The 19,212-nt window shown below is 47.4% G+C and overlaps 1 protein-coding gene across 1 annotated transcript in view; it reads right to left on the bottom strand.

The window, feature by feature from the left end:
• ARFGEF1 (ARF guanine nucleotide exchange factor 1) overlaps positions 1 to 19,212 on the bottom strand; it is a 972,411-nt gene that overhangs the window by 736,192 nt on the left and 217,007 nt on the right. The window contains exon 2 of the mRNA XM_078687191.1: positions 15,176 to 15,206. Within this exon, the coding sequence (XP_078543317.1) occupies positions 15,176 to 15,206 (31 nt within the window). The remainder of the gene's footprint in view (positions 1 to 15,175; positions 15,207 to 19,212) is intronic.

Genomic DNA, 19,212 nt, shown 5'->3' with positions numbered 1-19,212 from the left:
ACCAAGGATATTGTACTGCATAACTAAATACTTATAAGGTCCCAAAAGCGAGACCTAGCGGTACATGATATCTCGCCGCTATGTTCCTTGATCAATTCGTCTTTAACATCGGGCGAGGTCCCACTGAAGTGGAAGCAAGCCATGGTTCGGCCTATCCTTAAAAAACCCAGCCTGGACGGCAGCAAGCCGGAGAGCTATCGGCCGATTTCACTCTTGCCTTGGCCAGCTAAGGTTATGGAAGCACACGTAAATGCTGTCCTCTCGGAACATCTTCGCCATGCAGATATCCTCGACGCGACGCAGAATGGGTTTAGGGCTGGTCATAGCACGGAGACGGCTCTGCTTTATATGGTGGAGCACCTTCGCTCCGTGCTCGACGCGGGACAAACGGCAGCGCTTGTGCTATTAGACCTGAGCGCTGCCTTTGACACCGTCTTGCACCCAATCCATCTGCTGCGCCTAGAGGAGGCTGGTGTGACCGGCATCGCTCTCCAGTGGTTCCGGTCGTTTTTAGCCAACCGGGCCTTTAGCGTGACCGTCCCGCCTTATCAGTCCAAACTCCATCCGTTGAACCTGGGGGTTCCCCAAGGCTCCTCGCTGACTCCTACGTTGTTCAATCTGTACGTAAGGCCGCTAGCTGAGGTTGTCAGGCAATGGGGTATGACGATGGTGTCATATGCCGATGACACCCAGCTAGCGGTTACGATCAGCGGGGATGCCGAAGTTGATGCCCCCAGGTTTCAACAAGGACTGCGGGCGGTCGCCAGCTGGATGACGTCCAACTGTCTCCAGCTGAACGCTAGTAAGACCGAGGTCATGGTTTTTGGCAGACAGCCGGATCTGTGGGGAGAGAGATGGTGGCCGGGGGAATTGGGCCCTGCTCCTACCCCAGTCGCCGAGCTTAAGAACCTCGGGGTCTGGTTGGACCCTTCCCTTACGTTTGTGTGTCACGGCGGCCTGCTGCTTTGGCATCCTGCGCGGGCTCCGTCCAGTGCTTAAATTCTTCGATGCTCCCACCAGGCAACTCATGATCCAAGCCACAGTCATCTCAAAGCTGGATTATGCGAGCTCCTTACTGGTTGGTCTGAATCAGGCGGAGATCGGGCGCCTACAACGGATTCAGAACGCCGCTGCAAGAGCGGTGGTAGGCCTCCCAAGATTCTGTCCTACCTCTAATACCCTGCGGTCATTGCATTGGCTGCCGGTGGCCCAGCGGATCCAGTTTAAGGTCCTTTGTGTCGCCTATAAAATTCTGAAGGGGTCCCCAGCAACGATCCTTATGGCCCTTCTCGCCCACTATATCCCAGCTCGACTCTTAAGATCTGCAGACCTAGAACTAGCTGTCGTGCCGCGCTTCAAGCGGAGTCGAGCTGGAGGACGCTCGTTTCGAGTGCGTGCGGCGGTTTTGTGGAACTCCCTGCCCCCGGCGATTCGCGCTATGAGGGATCTGTTTTCTTTTCGCCGTGCGGTGAAAACTTTTTTATTCCCTTAGTTTTTCTTTATTGGTTGCTTATTGTTTAGTTGTGTTGTGCAGCTACCTTGTCGGGCGCCAGGACGCTCCTTCGCTGGAGCATCTGTGCGCCAAATAAAAACGCATAACATAACATAACATAACATAACCTATTGGCTATGCCAATGCTTGTTGGACTTGATGCTTGATAGCTGACGAGACATTTTAGCCCTCGTCAATGATTTTAAAGGAAGCTATGATAAAGTAAGACAAAAGAAAGGGTCCTTGTCTAGTTTATTTATAAAAGGCAATTACCTTGTTGGCTCCAGCGCGCCTCCCTGGGAGGGAGGTGTACGGGAGAGAGGCGAGGGGGCTAATAACATGCGCAGGCTGCTCTTGACTGGTGCCAGGTATTCGCAAACGGTCAGTGGCCAAAAACCTACAGTATCAGGGTATATCCCATCTAAACAGACACATTTGCAGCTGTGTGATGGGACCCTCCAACACTTCACAGCTGCACAGGGTGCTTCAAACCTGTGTCTCTTCAAACTAATTAAAACCAGATGGTGGTTGCACCTCTTCCATTCGCACAAACTCTGTGTTCAAATTTCACCAGGATGTTTACTGGCAACCCAGAGGCTGCGTCAGCGTGCATGTGCTCACTTACAACTATGAGCCTGCGCATGTAGGCCGAGCACTGTTCCAGTCGGCCACGAGTTTTGTTCAGGGTGAACCTTTAATTTTCAGGTAGACTCCATGAGCCCATTAGTACAAGACTGTGACGCTTGACTGATCTTGGGCGGAAGCATTGCTGATGCACATAGATAGGTGCACAGTTGTGTATTTCTCTCTTCCGTGATGGGAGGTACTAACAAAAACAAGCGAGAGAAAAAAAGTCTTTAACAATCCCAGCAAAAAAAGCGCCCTAACGCCTTTGGCTTTTTAACATGGTGCCCACAAACATGGCTTCAAAAGTAAATGAAAAAAACAAGAGAGGACGTGGCTGAATACTGGGTCTTTCATCTGTAGGGCCATCTGCAGGTACACTGCTGGGAAAGAGTCTCCTCCTTCGATCATGTTAACCGAGCAGCTCTCCAAGCGGCCGAGACTTGCTGCCCAGACACACTGTATCACGAGGGCAGATGCACAAACAGTGAAGGTAAGCCCGCTCTACAATGAAATATGGACATGAGAAGAAGGGTATTTGCAGCGCCATCAGACAGCAGTTCGAAAGGCTTAACCTCGTGAATGCCATACGCGTCCTTTCAAATCTGGACCTTGTGTGTTAGGTACACGCTTCACTCCTAATACTTAACATAGCGTAGCACTGGGATAAAGTGATCTTGCAACTCTTCACAATTACATTTCCATCACAGCATTGGATTTTATTAGAATTATCTGTTACTGCTTCAGAAGCTACCATTGAGGATGGCAGCAAATAGACTGCACAGGAGGGGGTAGGCGGAAATACAGACACACACAGCGTTTCCCTTGCGGGAGCGAGCAGGGGCGCCATCTGTTTGCAAGATAATTACAAACAGATGTCGCCAAAGCTCGCTCCCGCAAAGGAAACATCAAACGTGCAGACGTTGAAATAGAAAGCAATGCAAAGCGTGCACGTTTTTGGGCAAAAAAGATGATCGATACCAAGAGGTTCCCTCCTAGGCAGCGCATGCGCTACGCGTAGGCGAGACCTAAAACAAGCATTTACAATGCAATGGTTTCACCTTTGTTAAAGTTAGAGCTATTGGCATTGCTCTTGACATTTTTATTTATGTTTTTTTTAACATAAATAAATGGCATTGTCATTTACAATGCCACTAGCTTTATCTCTCGCAAATGACACACACAGAGCCCCCCCACACACACACCCACACAGAGCCCCCCACACACACAGCCACACAAAGCCCTCCACACACAAAGCCACACAAAGCTCCCCACACACAGCCACACAAAGCTCCCCACACACACAGCCACACAAAGCTCCCCACACACACAGCCACACAAAGCTCCCCACACACAGCCACACAAAGCTCCCCACACACAGCCACACAAAGCTCCCCACACACACAGCCACACAGAGCCCTCCACACACACCCACATGGCACAAGCAGGCAACAGGGGCACATGGAGGCACAAGCAGGCAACAGGGGCACACGGACGCACAAGCAGGCAACAGGGGCACACGGAGGCACAAGCAGGCAACAGGGGCACACGGAGCCACAAGCAGGCAACAGGGGCACACGGAGGCACAAGCAGGCAACAGGGGCACACGGAGGCACAAGCAGGCAACAGGGGCACAAGCAGGCAACAGGGGCACACGGAGGCACAAGCAGGCAACAGGGGCACACAGAGGCACAAGCAGGCAACAGGGGCACACGGAGGCACAAGCAGGCAACAGGGGCACGAAAACTGAGGCACAAGCAGGCAACAGGGGCACGAAAACTGAGGCACAAGCAGGCGACAGGGGCACGAAAACTGAGGCACAAGCAGGCAACAGGGGCACACGGAGGCACAAGCAGGCAACAGGGGCACACGGAGGCACAAGCAGGCAACAGGGTCAGGAAAACAAGCACAAGCAGGCAAAAGGGTCACAAGCAGGAATTGTAATTTAGACGGGGCTGAAGTGGAGAACGGTCAGTAGGGAAGTAGTGCGGCTGGTGAAGTGGTACCAAGCCGAAAGGTGATAGGGGCTGTCTGCACCCCAGTTTGGACAGTTTCCACTACCTAACAGGGATTGGTGGGAGGGGGGCGTACTTCTTGCTTGCTTTAGGGCTGTTACTTCGGGGACGCAGTGCACGCTCCTGCCTGCTGCCGCCGGGACACGACAACAGGCAGGGAGAGGACAGGCTGGAAATTCTGGTGGAAATGCAAGAAGCTGTCACGTCGAGTTGCTCTCACCTTGTCCAATATCAAACAAGTCTCTGCCACAGCAAAGCCAGGTGGAATAAACACGGAGAAGGCGGTCTCAAAGTCGTAGACCCCCACTTCCGGAACCAACCAGAGCTATCCTCGCGAGATCAGCTTAACCACCTGGGGGGTGCAGTGAGCTCCTGCAGGGAGGGCTGTGAGGTGCAGTGAACTCCTGCAGGGAGGGCTGTGGGGTGCAGTGAGTTCCTGCAGGAAGGATTGTGAGGTGCAGTGAGCTCCTGCAGGAAGGATTGTGAGGTGCAGTAAGCTCCTGCAGGGAGGGCTGTGAGGTGGAAGGAGGGCTGTGAGGTGGAAGGAGGGCTGTGAGTTGGAAGGAGGGCTGTGAGTTGGAAGGAGGGCTGTGAGTTGGAAGGAGGGCTGTGAGGTGGAAGGAGGGCTGTGAGGTGGAAGGAGGGCTGTGAGGTGGAAGGAGGGCTGTGAGTTGCAGGGAGGGCGGTGAGGTGCATTGAGCTCCTGCAGGGAGGGCGGTGAGGTGCATTGAGCTCCTGCAGGGAGGGCTGTGAGGAAGCCTGACGACAGTGGCGGATCCCGCGCTCCTGCCTGTGCGCATATCACCCCCTCAGAAAACGGCGGTATGGAGTGTGTCAGGCGAGCCGTGGGGTGAAGTAACGGGCCTCGAAGAGGTCCCGGTGCCTCGCATCGCTGAGCTCCTTCAGCAAGACAAAGGATTCCAGCCTCCATCGGGGCCTACGTGTTCATTCCTCAGCAGAGCCGCTCTATGGGCCCCTAGAGGACGGACTACAGCCACCCCTGGCTATCTTTAGCCACAAATGGGTCTCATAATCCCGACGCTTATAGAGGGAAAGAGGAGCGTGACCCACTCACCGCTCTGAGAGTGCAGTCTGACTGCGCGGCCACAGCGCCACCTGCTACTCCAGCGGGGTCACCTGCGCACAGCTCCGTCCCGGCCAGCAACACCCCAGGCTCTTCTTGAGGCAGCGCGGGGCTCTCGACGACACCGGAGCCCCGCCTGCGCCTGAAGCTGCCCTCCTCCTCTCACCGCCAGGCTTCTCCTTGCTGCCGGTACGGATTTGCGGTGGGGGCGGGCACCGACAATGTGCCCCGCGCCCCCTCCGCTTCTCCCTCGTCAGGCTCCTCTCCGGTCTCCCTCCAGGCATGGGAGACCGGCAACACCGGCAAAGGCTTCCCCCAGGCAGGGGGAAGCGGCAAACACCAAGGCTTCCCTTTCCCTCCCCCGGGCTGCGGGGGCGGGACTTCCGGCAGGCCGCGAAGGGATTGGCCGGCCGGCCAGGTACTTCTGGGTCGCCGCGGGCAGCGCGGCGGCCCTCGCTAGGCAGGCAGGCGGGCAGAAATCGCGAGGTGGGCACTCGCTAATTAAATAAATAACTGGGCAAATCCAAGTCGGCAAAATAAGCGGAGTGGGCTCCCGCGCCGATCCGCCGCCGGCCTCCAGCAGCAACGCGCTTCCAAGCGCTATAGAGGCACATAAAGCGCTCCAGCACTAGAAGTGTACGTAAACTTACAAAGTGAAAACACATTTATAAACAAAATGCTCACGGACAGCGGGAGGGGTGGGGGGAGAATCACAGCGCACGCACATTTATAAACAAAATGCTCCTTACCTGATCGCCTCGTGGGAACTCGAATCTTGCAGCCAACTCCAACAACAGACACTTTGAAAAGGAACAAAACAGGCCCACTCGAAAAAAAAAAATAACACACACCCACCACCGTGATGACGAACAGAAGTGGGTGGAGAGGGAAAAAATCTCGGGAACGCCCCCGAATCTGGTCCAGCCTTGACGGACAGATTTCTGTTCCAATGGCTAGCCTCCATTTATGGAGCTAGCCAATGGAACAGAGGGCGGGACTAAGAGTACACTGTAGAGACATAAGATTTCTCTGGGGGCGGAGCTAACGCCCCCAGGCGAAACCTAAAAAGGGCTAACAATTACTTTATTTACTTCATTTCTACAAGAAAGATAAAAACATCCTTTCAACTATTTGAAAACATTTGGTGTTTAATTGCCATCTAGTCATTTCACCACATTCTTTCGATATAAATCTAATGCCAATTCAACATTTCATTGAAAAATAAATTAGAGGAATACATTCATTTGAAATTAAAATAATAATGTGAAGAACTGCTGCAAGGACAGGTTGATGGTTTGGAATAGGGTTAGATTTAGAGAAAGAATAAGGATTGGGTTAAAGTGAATGTAAAAGAATAAGTTTACAGCCCCTTCAAAAACTGCCGAATGACTCTGGAAGAGTAGAGAGAGGAAGACCCATCCTGCCGAAAACTAGATATTGCCGCTAGGAAGACCTTCAAAGTGGAGTGGGAAAGTCCTGATTGAGCCAACTGCAGAAAGAAAGGCAGAAGCTGTGCAGGAGAGGAGTGCACGGGAAAGATGTTGGAAGTTGCACACCAGTGACAGAACCTTTTCCACTTTAGCTTGTAAGTCTTTACTGTGGACGGAGCTCTCGCATTGGCAAGAACGTCTCTACATGCTGGCGAAATATTCAAGTGGGCAAATTCAAGGTGCTCAGGTTCCAGGCCGATAATTTGAGAGAGGAGGGGTCCGGATGACAGATCTGACCGTTGTCCATTGTGAGGAGATCCGCTCGAGGACGAAGGAGGATGGGTTCGCATTGTGAGAGACGCAGCAGTTCTGAGAACCACGCTTGTCGAGGCCATCTGGGAGCGAGCAGGAGAATGTGGCACGGCTGTCCCCGCATTTTCCACAACACTTGAGGAACCAGCGGAATCGGCGGAAAAGCGTAGGCGAATAGATTGCACCATTCCATCAAAAGGGCATTCCCGCGTGACCCTTGATGGGGAAGTCAGCTTGCATAAGACTGGCAATTCCGGTTCACACGGCTCGCAAAAAGATCCATGTCCGGGCGACCCCACAGCCGAAAGATGAAGTCCAGAGTTGGCTGATGCAACTCCCACTCGTGGGTCGAGGACGCGGACCTGCTGAGGGAATCCACTAGGATGTTGGAGATGCCTGGTAGGTGAACTGCTGTCAGGGTAATTTGGCAACGGAGTGCCCAGTCCCAGATGCTCTGTGCCAGCTGAGAAAGGTGCGGTGACTTGGTGCCGCCCTGTTTGTTTACATAGTGCATACTGGTGGTATTGTCGGTTTGAATGAGCACTGATTCTCCCTGGAGTAGAAGATGGAAAGACTTGAGCGCCAGGAAAATGGCCATTAGCTCCAGTCTGTTGATGTGCCAGGAACGTTGAGACAGGGTCCACTTGCCCTTTATGGATAGCCCCAGAAGATGTGCGCCCCAGCCTTCCAGGGAGGCATCCGTGGTAAGGACGAGCTCCGGAGCGATGGTTAGGAAAGAAGTACCGCAAGCGATGTTTGACGGTTGAGCCCACCATTGGAGAGCGGACCTCATCCGAGCGGACACCAGGACCAGATCGTTGAAAGAGCCGGTGACCTGACGCCACTGTTTGTCCAGTCCCTCCTGAATTGGACGACTCTTGAGCCTGCAATTTGGGATCAGGGAGATGCAGGAGAATGCCATCCCAAGAAAGGACTTCAAAACACGAACTGAAATGGACCCTTTTGAACGGATGAGAGCCACTAGGCGTAGAATCCGCAGCTGACGCTCGGGAGACACGAATGCCTTCGCCAGCGAAGTATTCAGAGTGGCGCCTAGAAAGGTCCTGCAGGGAGCTGGATCGACCCGAGACTTCTCGGTGTTGATGGAGAGACCGAGGGAGTGGAATAGAGTCTGACAGAATCGAGTGTCCAGAGACGCCTGATGGTGAGATTGCGACTTGATGAGACAGCCGTTCAGGTAGGGAAAGATTTGAACGCCCTTCAAACGTAGATATGCCACCACCAGGGCCAGGACTTTCATAAAGACGCGAGGGGCGGAGAGAAGGCCGAAAGGCAGAACCTTGAAATCAAAGTCTCTGCGCCCTACTCGGAAGCGCAAGTACTTCTGGTGTTTTGGAAGTATCGGCACGTGGAAATAAGCGTCTTGGAGATCGATGGTGGTCATGAAGTCGTCCTTCGCGAAAAGGCGGAGAATTTCCCCAAGCGTGAGCATGCGGAAGGATTGGCACTTCAGTCGAGGATTGGACGCCATTCGCCGGACTTCTTGAGGACGAGGAAAAACCGGGAATAGAATCCCATCCCCTTCTGAGACTTGGGAACCACTTCGATGGCACGTTTATGAATCATGAGTCAAATTTGTTGAAAGAGCTCCTTGAGGTGAGCCGGAGGTGGACCAGTTGGAGGAATGTTTGGAGGGAACTTGACAAACTCCAAAGCATGGCCTTTTATTACCATGTCCAGCACCCAACGGTCCGAGGTGATTGAAGACCAAGGTGATTGCAGCAAGAGCCAACAATTGAAATCATGACTTACATTCAATCATGAACACAAATTCCAAGGGATACAGCAAAAAAACAACTTTTCACCACACACAGTAAGGAAGCACTGACAGAATTAATGAAATAGGTGTGTTAACAGAGAAAAATGTATTATACTCAATGTGAAACTGTGTTGAGAGTGAAAGAAATTGTGTGGTGTCGCTATGTAAGGATGTCAAAAAAGGTTGCTGGTGCCTGTTGGTAATCTCAGCAATGGACACAGACTGAATGGCTACCACGTTTCAGCTCCCCACTAACGCCCCTGCAAAGGTGTAATGCTCACTGTGGGAAGGGTGATAAGCCACCAACACTTTTCGAGTCTATGTAACAATACTATGTAACAATACTGTACTTGGGTATAACGTTATGTAAAGAAAAAAAAGGTCAATGAAGTTAAAGCACACTACATCAGCAATGTTTCAGCACGTTTTCGACAGGCATTTAGTCTTATTTTCCCTTTTAAACCATAAAAGCAATGAGGTGGCAGCAGCAGCCTACTGTTACTTGTCGTGTACATATAGGTGGGCCATTTCAAATGTGGCCACTGCAAGGCTTGTCCACCACAATCCAAACAAAGGAATTTGAACATCGCCAACATAAAATCCGGCTAAAGACATACAGCAATTGTAATACATCCAATATTATCTACGCGATAATATGCCCGTATCAAATGATTTATATTGGTCAAACACAACAAAAAGCAAAAGCAAGAATTCTCCAGCACATGAGCAGGAGCAGATGTGAGGTGCAGGGCGCACCCCTTGAAGACCATTTCAAATTGGCTGCACACCCCCCAGAGAGTCTTCGGTGGGTGGTGATAGAAAAGGCAATATTGGGACCCCGGGGTGGCAACATCACAAGTATCCTGAACACACGCGAATTGAAGTGGATGTTCTTCTTTGATTCTATTGTGACAGGCCTTAACGAACAAGACAGTTCTTTTTCACAACTAGCAACCCTGACCTGAGTCCCCCTTAACATCTGATAGGAACATATAGCATACATTGTTTCCAAATTGGCCTATACCCTCCTGTGAGAGGTACGCCATAATAACAGTCTCACATCTACTATTAGGTAATATTGTTACTATGACCATCAACGGAATTGGCCTATACCCACTTGTGAGAGGTACGCCACAATAGGAGTCTAATGTTTATGTATGTGTCTACATCAATAATTATATGATATCATCATTACAATCACTGACAGGTATGTGGATCATGATGGCAAGTTATGGCCTTACCATCGTGTGATAGGTACGCCATACTTATGTTCTGACTACTCCTAATGGTAACTGGTCATGTTGATTGATATGATAAGAAATGGCTTTAATATCCTGTGTCACATACGCCATATTGACACTACTTGATTTCAATCTTGCCAATTGATGTAATTTGTATAATTAATTGTATAATTATGTGAATTAATATTGATCATGAACTTGGACTCTGAATGTTAGGTTACTATTTTCCACAGTTGACATACCAACCGAATTTCTATAATAACGGTGCAACAAAAATATAGAAATTGTCACAAATGGACTTTAACCGACAGGTTCGGTATTCAACACACACCGCGGGGTCTTTCCTCGATGTCTATATACCAGCCCCGAATCACGTGGTGCGATTACCATAGTAATAGGGGAATCAGGAAGCTCGGTTCGCCATTGCAAACACGAGCGGCGTTCTATGCTGGATACATTCGGCTGACGGTGAGTGTGTCTCCGTTACCAATCCAACTCTAGGCAACTCGTAATAACTGTCGGTACTAACGACCCCCTTTCCGTGTTACTCCTCAGATACCACGGAGAGATTCATACACGCCCGCGGACCTGATGCTAACCAAACTTTAACTCTGGGTAAGCCCTTTCCCCAACGTGCCGGTGACAAGGATCACATTGCCTTTAATTACTTTTGACTGCTTGCTTAGTCGTGATCTTAATTCCGTTAGGGTGACCGGTTCTTCGTGTTCGTTCCTAGGTACGACCGAACGACCATCTTTGAATAACACTTTTGAACTTGTGCCAATGCATTCTACTATTTGGGTAAGCCTGGTTAAACTCCTTGTTTTAACTGTTCGAATTATTTCTATATTCAAAGAGACCTATTTACATGTATGACTTGCTCTACGTGTTTTCACAGACATCGTGGAGTGATCCCTTGTGCCGCTAATATTCCATGACCTGGTGCAATCTATCTGACAATTAAGGTAAAATATGCTCACGTCGTGAGCAACGCTAGTGGTTGCATTCCCCTTTTGAATTATTAACATCCTGTTCTAGATTGTGCCATATTCACCTCTCCTGGTCCGGTTTTTAATGCTCCATCTGCTTTATATAACAACTCTAGTGAATGTTGATTATTTATTATCTCGAGTACTATGACGACATTGTCAAGGAACAACACAACACATTGGTTTGTTCCCCTGGACCGGTTTTGGTCCTAATTATTCTCAGTGAGTTTTCTCTTTCCCCATATATTTTCCAACAATCGAACAATCATACGGAGACGCTTGTCCTGTCCATTAATCATAATATGAGCATTAACTTGCATGGTATGCTCCTCTTCTTAGTTTTGTGTGCTTTATATGCGCTTGATTAGGGATTTAATTGAGGTATGTCCCAAGATCAATTCAAACAATTCTCCTTTATTTTATATATATCAACTAGGTTGCCTGCCCCGCACTCTGTCCTGATGAAGACCCCACAGCAAGGGCAGCACTAATCCCTGCAAACTTCTGAGGGTCGAAACGTCGACAATAACCTGTTAGGTTGTCAACTTCACGCCAATATTTTTACATTTAATGTATATTGTGGAGTATGATATTGTTTGATTTATGCTTTGAACCAACGGTCTTATGTTTTGTGTATATAAATTAACTCACCAATGCATTTTTGTTAATTGGCTGATTTTACTGTCACTAATTCCCTTCCATCTCACCATCCTCACCGAATCACTTCCTCCTCCCCCCAGGGGCACTGTACAACCGTTTATGCTACGTAATCTATACTGAGTATATTTGATATACCAAGTCCCATTGTGAATAAAACAATGTGGATGCATTCATTGTCTCTGTAAAATAAAATTCGAATTGCATATACTTTGTTACACTCACGCTGGGACCCCTTCTTCTCAGTATCTACTGTTACTTGTCATCCACACAGATAAGTACAATAACGAAGATGTGGCAGTGCCTTACAACAGCGGACTTAATGCTCCTTACCGTTGTCTATCTGTGTTTGCTCATATGGAAAAGACTGGCTGGGTGTCCGTGCTTATGCTGAAGACTAGAGCAGCGACAATGTGGTGAATAGGAGACCAACGGTTCCATCAGCCATCGCATAAGGACCTGAACGAATTTGACAAAAACAAGCTTTGCCAAATTCAATAGGACTCTCTGCACAGCATCTACAATATGCTGTTCAGCATGGCAAAGAGCTAAACAATATATATATATATATATATATATATATATATATATATATATATATATATATATATATATATATATATATATATATATATATACAATAATGCAGCCACCTCATTTTGTAGGTGTGGGCATGCTTTACTACGCATGCGTATCTATACAATGAAGGTCACATTTTTATTTTTTATTTAGCAATCCAAGATGGATTGGTAAATTTAAAAAGTAAAAGAAAAAGTAGTGCAAAAGCAAAATAGAAGTAGCACAAAACCGCTTTTAAGGCATTAAGTCAGACAGGCCAGCATCAATGTTCTGCTTGGTCGCTTGTAAAATAAATAAATAAGCAAATAAATGAAGACGGCAGCAACGGTAAGTGGGCAGGTGAGAGGGCAGCAATGAGGAGAAGGCAGCAAAGGGGAGGGAGCAGCAAAGGGGAAGGGAGCAGCAAAGGGGAAGGGACAGGAAAGGGGAAGGGACAGGAAAGGGGAAGGGACAGGGGAGCGGGTGGGTCGGAGGGACCAGCAGCACTCAAGGGAGAAGCACACGAACAAGAAATCAAAGTGGGGGAAGCACACAAGCACAAGTGCAATGCAGAAAGGGATTGGGAGCACACAAGCAAGAGAGAGCAACACCGAAGCGGACTGGGGAGGTAATAAAAGCACAAGAAAAAGACAGCTGGAAAACATATGCACTCTCATAAGCGTGTTAACCACAAAGAAAAAAGCAGTGCCTGAGAATTAAGCAGAAGGATACAAGTAATGATGCTTAGCTTCAGGGGAAGAGGCAAACACAAGACGAGGAAGGAGACCCCAGACAGGCTAACCAATAAAAGGTAAGCAAATGAATTTGATAACAGAGTCAACCAATGGTGAACAATGGATGGGCTCTAAGCACACTTTAAGCTGACAATATGTCTTTTCGCTACCAGACAGCTCGAACTTTCTGGCAGGCTAGACCTAAAAAGGCTCTGCTACAATGCTTATGTGTTTATTTCAGTTTCATTATTTCAGAGAGCACATTTTAAGAGAGTTGCCTCAAGTATAAGACATTATTATTACTGCAGACTGCGTTCTTTGCAATTCCTCATCAGGTCTGCTATTTTTCCAATGAGACATCAGCAGCACTTCCTGTCAGGACTACCATGCTTTAATGGGACACTACAGCACTTATCAGCAGACGTCCGGCGCATGACTTCTAAGTAGATCTGCAATAGTTTTGATGGGACTCTACTGTCAACTCTCAGCAGAGCTTCCATGGTGCTAATGGGGCTGAACACCTTTCGATGGGTGTAACTTTCACTTCTCTGAAAAACTGCAATACTACGATTTGACACTATAAGAACTTAGCACAGTTAGTACAGCACTTATACGCGTTGGTCATATCAAGAAAATGGCCAAAGTATCAATGTGCACGCAGTTTGCTCTACCCTCTTTACAGAGGGTTGGGAGCAGGGAAATCAGCATTTGAATGGTACACAAATGTTTTCTTTCGCAAGATCTTCCATTCTAAACGGGCAGCTGATCTAGTTCTAGTCTTACAGAGTCAATGATTGGGTACTCCTTGAGAGCTTAAGAGATGATCACTGTATTTCAGGCCTTTTCTTTACCTAGTTCAAATATTTCCTAAACATATGCCAGTCCATTCTTCCCTCTCAGCCAGACATTTGACAATTCCATTCCCCAGGAATTTTTGTTGGTCTCTTTTTACCTACAGGAATCCACTCCTTGGAGTTAATAAGTACTTCAGCCTCATGCACTAGTTGTACACGGATGACAACTGGCGTGTGGCCTGTTCTGCCCCGTTCCAGAGTCAAAGAACCATTGCTGCAGCAATTCCTGCTTGACTTCAAGACACTGTTTCTAACCTGCTGAGCAATAAATCTCAGGATGTTGGCGGGAATATCTGAAAATATATTTTTCTTGTTATAGACCAGGAGGATCAATGAGATTAAGCAGTGATATTTTCTGGTGGTACTAAAGATGGAAAGTTTCATAAAGGGGCAACAGTGGGATACTAGCACGCCAAGAACAAAACTTTCTGATGCTCTACTGCTTGGTCATAAACCACTTTAGGAACACACGAATTTTCAGAAGTTCAAAACTGCTTACTCTGGCAAAAGGAAAAAAATGCACCCCCAGATACCATCCAATTTTATGAATACTGAATATTGCTCAGGTGAACAGAACAAGTTACTTACCTTCACTTGCCCTCTTTGTGCTGGATACTCTATCTAATCTCACCTTGGGAATATTCACAAACCGCCAGTCAGGATCAGGAAAAACTGTAAATCAGTACTCCTGCATGCAGGTAGGTGGAGCTGTGAGGCTCCACACCAACTTTGTTTCGCTTCAGAAATTACGAAATTAACTCTACATATTCAGCCGTATGTAATGATTTCCGCATTTATTTCATACATTCATTTGAGAATTAATGGCCGCGGTTTGAACCCTTTAAGTATTTAGAACGGCAAGTAAACATTATGCTGGTGTGAAATGTACCGTGTTATATATAAAACTTTATAAATAAATAAATAAATCACCGTAGTACGTCTTGAGAAAATAACTCAGGTGAACTTAGTTATAATGAGGATTTTTTGTACATTTGAGCCTCAAAGCAATGCATATTTTTCATACCAAACATCTCCCGAGGCAAATTAGTTTATATCAAAAGCCTTTTTTCAAAGTGGAGAATAATATATGCAATGATAAAATAACCTGGAACTGTGTGATGGTTTTCTTGACTGTTAAATGTAATATTAAAAAAATGATTTGCATACCACATCAGAGCCTAATAACTTAAAAAAATGTTCATGAACTCTTCTGTAAATAGGTTAAGTGGTTACCACCGACATCATATGTACAGGTTGGTCTGGTGCAAACACTGGATGCATGCTAAAATATACTGCTCTGCAGGAACACTGTGCTCATCTTTGATAGGCCTGACAGGTAGTCCAATTAATCTTTACCCAAGGGAATAGAATTACTGAACAGGACACAAAAACAAGTACAACATACCTTTGTTTTCCAGTCTCGTCTTTGATTTCATCTAAAAACAAAACAGAAAAACTCGATTTAAAATCACAATTGGAAAAACAGCCTTGTTTTTAAAGGCCATAGCACAGCTACACTTTGTTTGCAAGATAGCATATATATATAAGCAAACATTGGAGAAAACAATTCCATGGTTTAAAATCATCAATAAAGCATGTTCTATTTAGTTGTGGCATGAAAAGCAATGTATAGGTCACTGACTGTATTTACGCACACTGTACATAGGTAATGAGAAAGGTAGTGTATACTATAGAGAGCGTGGCAGGAGGATGCAGGAAGAAAGAACGGCAGCAACTGGGGTAATTAGAGACAGGAAGAGTGGGTGGAATGAACACGCAGGCGCAACTACATATTCGGAAAAGGGGCAAGGGATAAACACAATAAAGGACACATTAGAGAGAAAAAAATGTAATTAAAAGTTACTGAAATAAAATGCTTTTTTGTTATTACTGTTTATTGAGTTGTATTAGTTTTACAGAGATTCGATTCACACGCTGCAAAACTGATAGAACTCAATAAACAGTCATAAACAAAAAACTGGGGGGCGTGGCTTGGACGGCAATGGGAAAAGTTGCCTGAGTCCAGCGCTCCGCCACACCCTGGGATAAAGAGAGACTTACACATGCAAGCACCACACAAGCATAAAAAAGAACCACCCCAAAAGAAATCGGAATTGCCAGAGCAGTAGATGTGCTGAACGAGGGTCAATCGATTGGGGCTGTAGGATAGAAAATGAGGATTTCGGAGGTAGCTGACACGAAGACTGTGCGATCCCCCAAGATGGCTCCCGGGACCCGTGGTCTGGGCGATGCGGTGGTGTGAGAGCTAAGGCGCAGACGGAGGCTGGATCGCAAAACTGCTAACCGAAGGTCAGTGCAAGCATACTAAGGTGATACCCCCCCGCAACCGTGTCCGGCAAGGAGCAATTAGAACGAACTTAAGTGCACTTAAGGCGACACTCAGGGGGACACTCATAGAGATCAAAGTCACACGGAATGAGAAAGCTAAGGCACACAATTAGAGCAACTAGAGAAGGACATCAAAGGCCTAGAAACGTCCCACATCAAGGACACCAATAACCATAACACCCTAAAAGAGTTGACAGGAAAAAAATACGAATACAACAAGATACTGAGTGAGTGGGACGGTCTGTGGATAAACAAATACAAACAAATTAACCTGTGCGAGGCAAACAAAGCAGGGAAAATCCTAGCCTCTTACCTGAAGCATAAACAAAGACATCACACAATCTCATCCATCACGGACGCACACAATAACACGCACACCCATCACAAAGATATCCTGCATACATTCAGTGAGTTCTATCAGGAGCTATACAAAAGGGACGACACACTAGACCAGGATGGGTGTTCCGAATACCTGGACAGACTAAACCTTCCCAAGATATCGAGCACCGAAGCACAGGCACTAGGTAGGGAAAAAAATACATCCGAAATTGAGCAGGCGATTAAATCTCTTAAGGATAACAAGGCGTCGGTCCCAGATGGATCGTGTATCCATCTGGGCTCCGAAAGGCCTTTTACAAAAGCTTTCGCACACTTCTAATCCCAACTATGAAAAAAGTCTTTAACTACTGCGAGTCTGCCGGACTAAATCAATGGCAGAAGCGAACATAATCGTTATCCCCAAAGAAGGCAAGGAAGCGCTGCGATCCCAAAACTACAGGCCTATCTCTCTCATTAACATAGATTGTAAAATCTATGCCAAAATCCTAGCCACAAGGCTTAATAAGGTACTCCCTCAACTGATAAGCAATGCACAGGTAGGCTTCATGAAGAAGTTTATGTCCCATGACAACACAAGACTCCTGTGCCACGTTCTGGAACAGTCAGCCAAGTCCGACAAGCCGGCGGTGGCAATCATGCTAGACGCGGAGAAAGCGTTCAACAGAGTGTCCTGGCACTTCCTAGAGCAGTGTATGAGGGCGTATAACCTGGGTGATAACTACACGAAAAAAGTGATGGCAATGTATACAAATCCCAGGGCACAGATAGCTATCAATGGAGCAGTCTCTGACCAATTCAACCTTCAATGAGGGACAAGACAGGGTTGCCCCCTGTCCCCGGCGTTGTTCCTACTGGCGCTAGAAACCCTGATCAGAGACTTTGTAGCCAATAGAGATATGTCGGGAATCACCATCAATGAAACCACAGCCAAACTTGCAGCGTATGCGGACGACATCCTCATAATCACAGAGAACCCAAAAACCTCTATCGCTGCTCTCATGAACACCATAGGCAACTACTCCGCCCTATCAGGCTACAAACTAGACCGAGACAAGTCAGTGTATGCCACTAAACGTACACACCACCAGTGAAGCAATCAACGGCTCAGGATTAGTCTGGCAACCCAAATTCATCAAGTACCTAGGGATCCAGTTCGGCAAGAGCCTCAAAACCATTCTCGATCATAACGAGAAACTAACCCTAGAAAAGATAAAAAGGCTCCTGGAATCCTGGTCGCCCAAATTCATAACATGGTGGGGAGGATAGACACAATAAAGATGATGATCACCCAGGTGAGCAACTACCTGGCAGGAATGTTCCCCCTCACACTCACAGACGATTTCCACCGTAAAGCGGACAGACTGATAAAGAAATTCCTATGGCAAGGCAAAAAAACAAGAATAAGCCTGAAAAAACTAAAACTAGATAAGAAACTAGGAGGCCTGAACCGGGCAGATTTTAGAACATTTCAAATAGCATTTATAGCGAGACAGGGAATGTACTGGATCCTGCCGAACAAGGATTACACTCCGGTCTGGCTCAAGATAGAGAGGGTAGGTTTTGGAAACAAGGGTACCCCGTTAAATGAACCCGGGGTTCAATATTTATGAGAGGGACAGTGGTTCAGAGGAGGCCTAATTAGGTCCAGTAACACAAGGTTAAATATTATTTTGTCTAATGAATAAATCGCTTGGGGAGCAGCATTCATAGGGCAACATGTATATATTTAATGACAGTAATATGCAGATTAGTATTTACACAAATACGTTCAGGAGCTCACATAAGTGACAAGGGTGCGTAACGTTTATTCATTAGACAAAATAATATTTAACCTTGTGTTACTGGACCTAATTAGGCCTCCTCTGAACCACTGTCCCTCTCATAAATCAAGATAGAGAGAGCCATACTAAACAATGTTGATCCAATAACACTCCTCAACGTGGACAAGCAAACACAAAAGAACAGCCCCATTCTTAAAAACACCAGACACTGGGAATCACACCTAGACTCCGCACTCGGCGAACAGGAGAGACACACCCTTTGGATGTCCCCATCGAAACATATGATCTCCCCTGGCTTCTACACAAGACCTATTGAACCCCAGCTAGATTAGCGGCCGTAGGGCTGAGGGAAAATGACCGCTGCTGGAACTGCGATAGAGAACAGGGAGACCTGGCACACCTCATCTTCGACAGCATAAAGGTAACACAATTATGGGGAACTCACAACAGGACAGGTATCTCCTTGACTTCTTACAAACGGCAGCAGTCAAGATAGTACTCACCAACTGGAAGGACACCTCGAAAGCCACGTTCAAGGGGTGGCTCAATTGGGTGATCTACCTAAGAGGAGCCGACACAACAGCCTTACGTAACACACCTTGGAGAAACCCCAGTAGGGGTTTGTGGGCTTCCTTGGACAAGTTCCTGGTACCTACGAGCCCCCCTGATTCTCCTAGCCAAAAACTACTGAAGGGTCCATATCCACTCCAAAGCGCAAGAGCGGGTCATCCCCCCCCGCCCCCCCCCCAACCCTCCCCGCTTCCCCCCTCTTCTTTTTTTCTGTCAGAGTAGAAAGCGGGTCATGGGGCCGGTCAAGAGTACACACTTGATATAACCCCGGCCAACCGGACGACTACGCCTAGGTCCCAGCGCCAAGGATTTTATGTCTATTTGTTGTATGTTATATGTGGGATTGAAGAGCTGCAGCGACGGGTCAGGTCATGGGCACTATGGGAGTACTGTACATCGATAA

The sequence above is a fragment of the Lissotriton helveticus genome, chromosome 4_1 (assembly GCF_964261635.1).
Source record: "Lissotriton helveticus chromosome 4_1, aLisHel1.1, whole genome shotgun sequence".
Taxonomy (NCBI): domain Eukaryota; kingdom Metazoa; phylum Chordata; class Amphibia; order Caudata; family Salamandridae; genus Lissotriton; species Lissotriton helveticus.
Note: the sequence above shows the minus strand (reverse complement) of the source record. Positions and strands in the feature narration are given on the sequence as shown.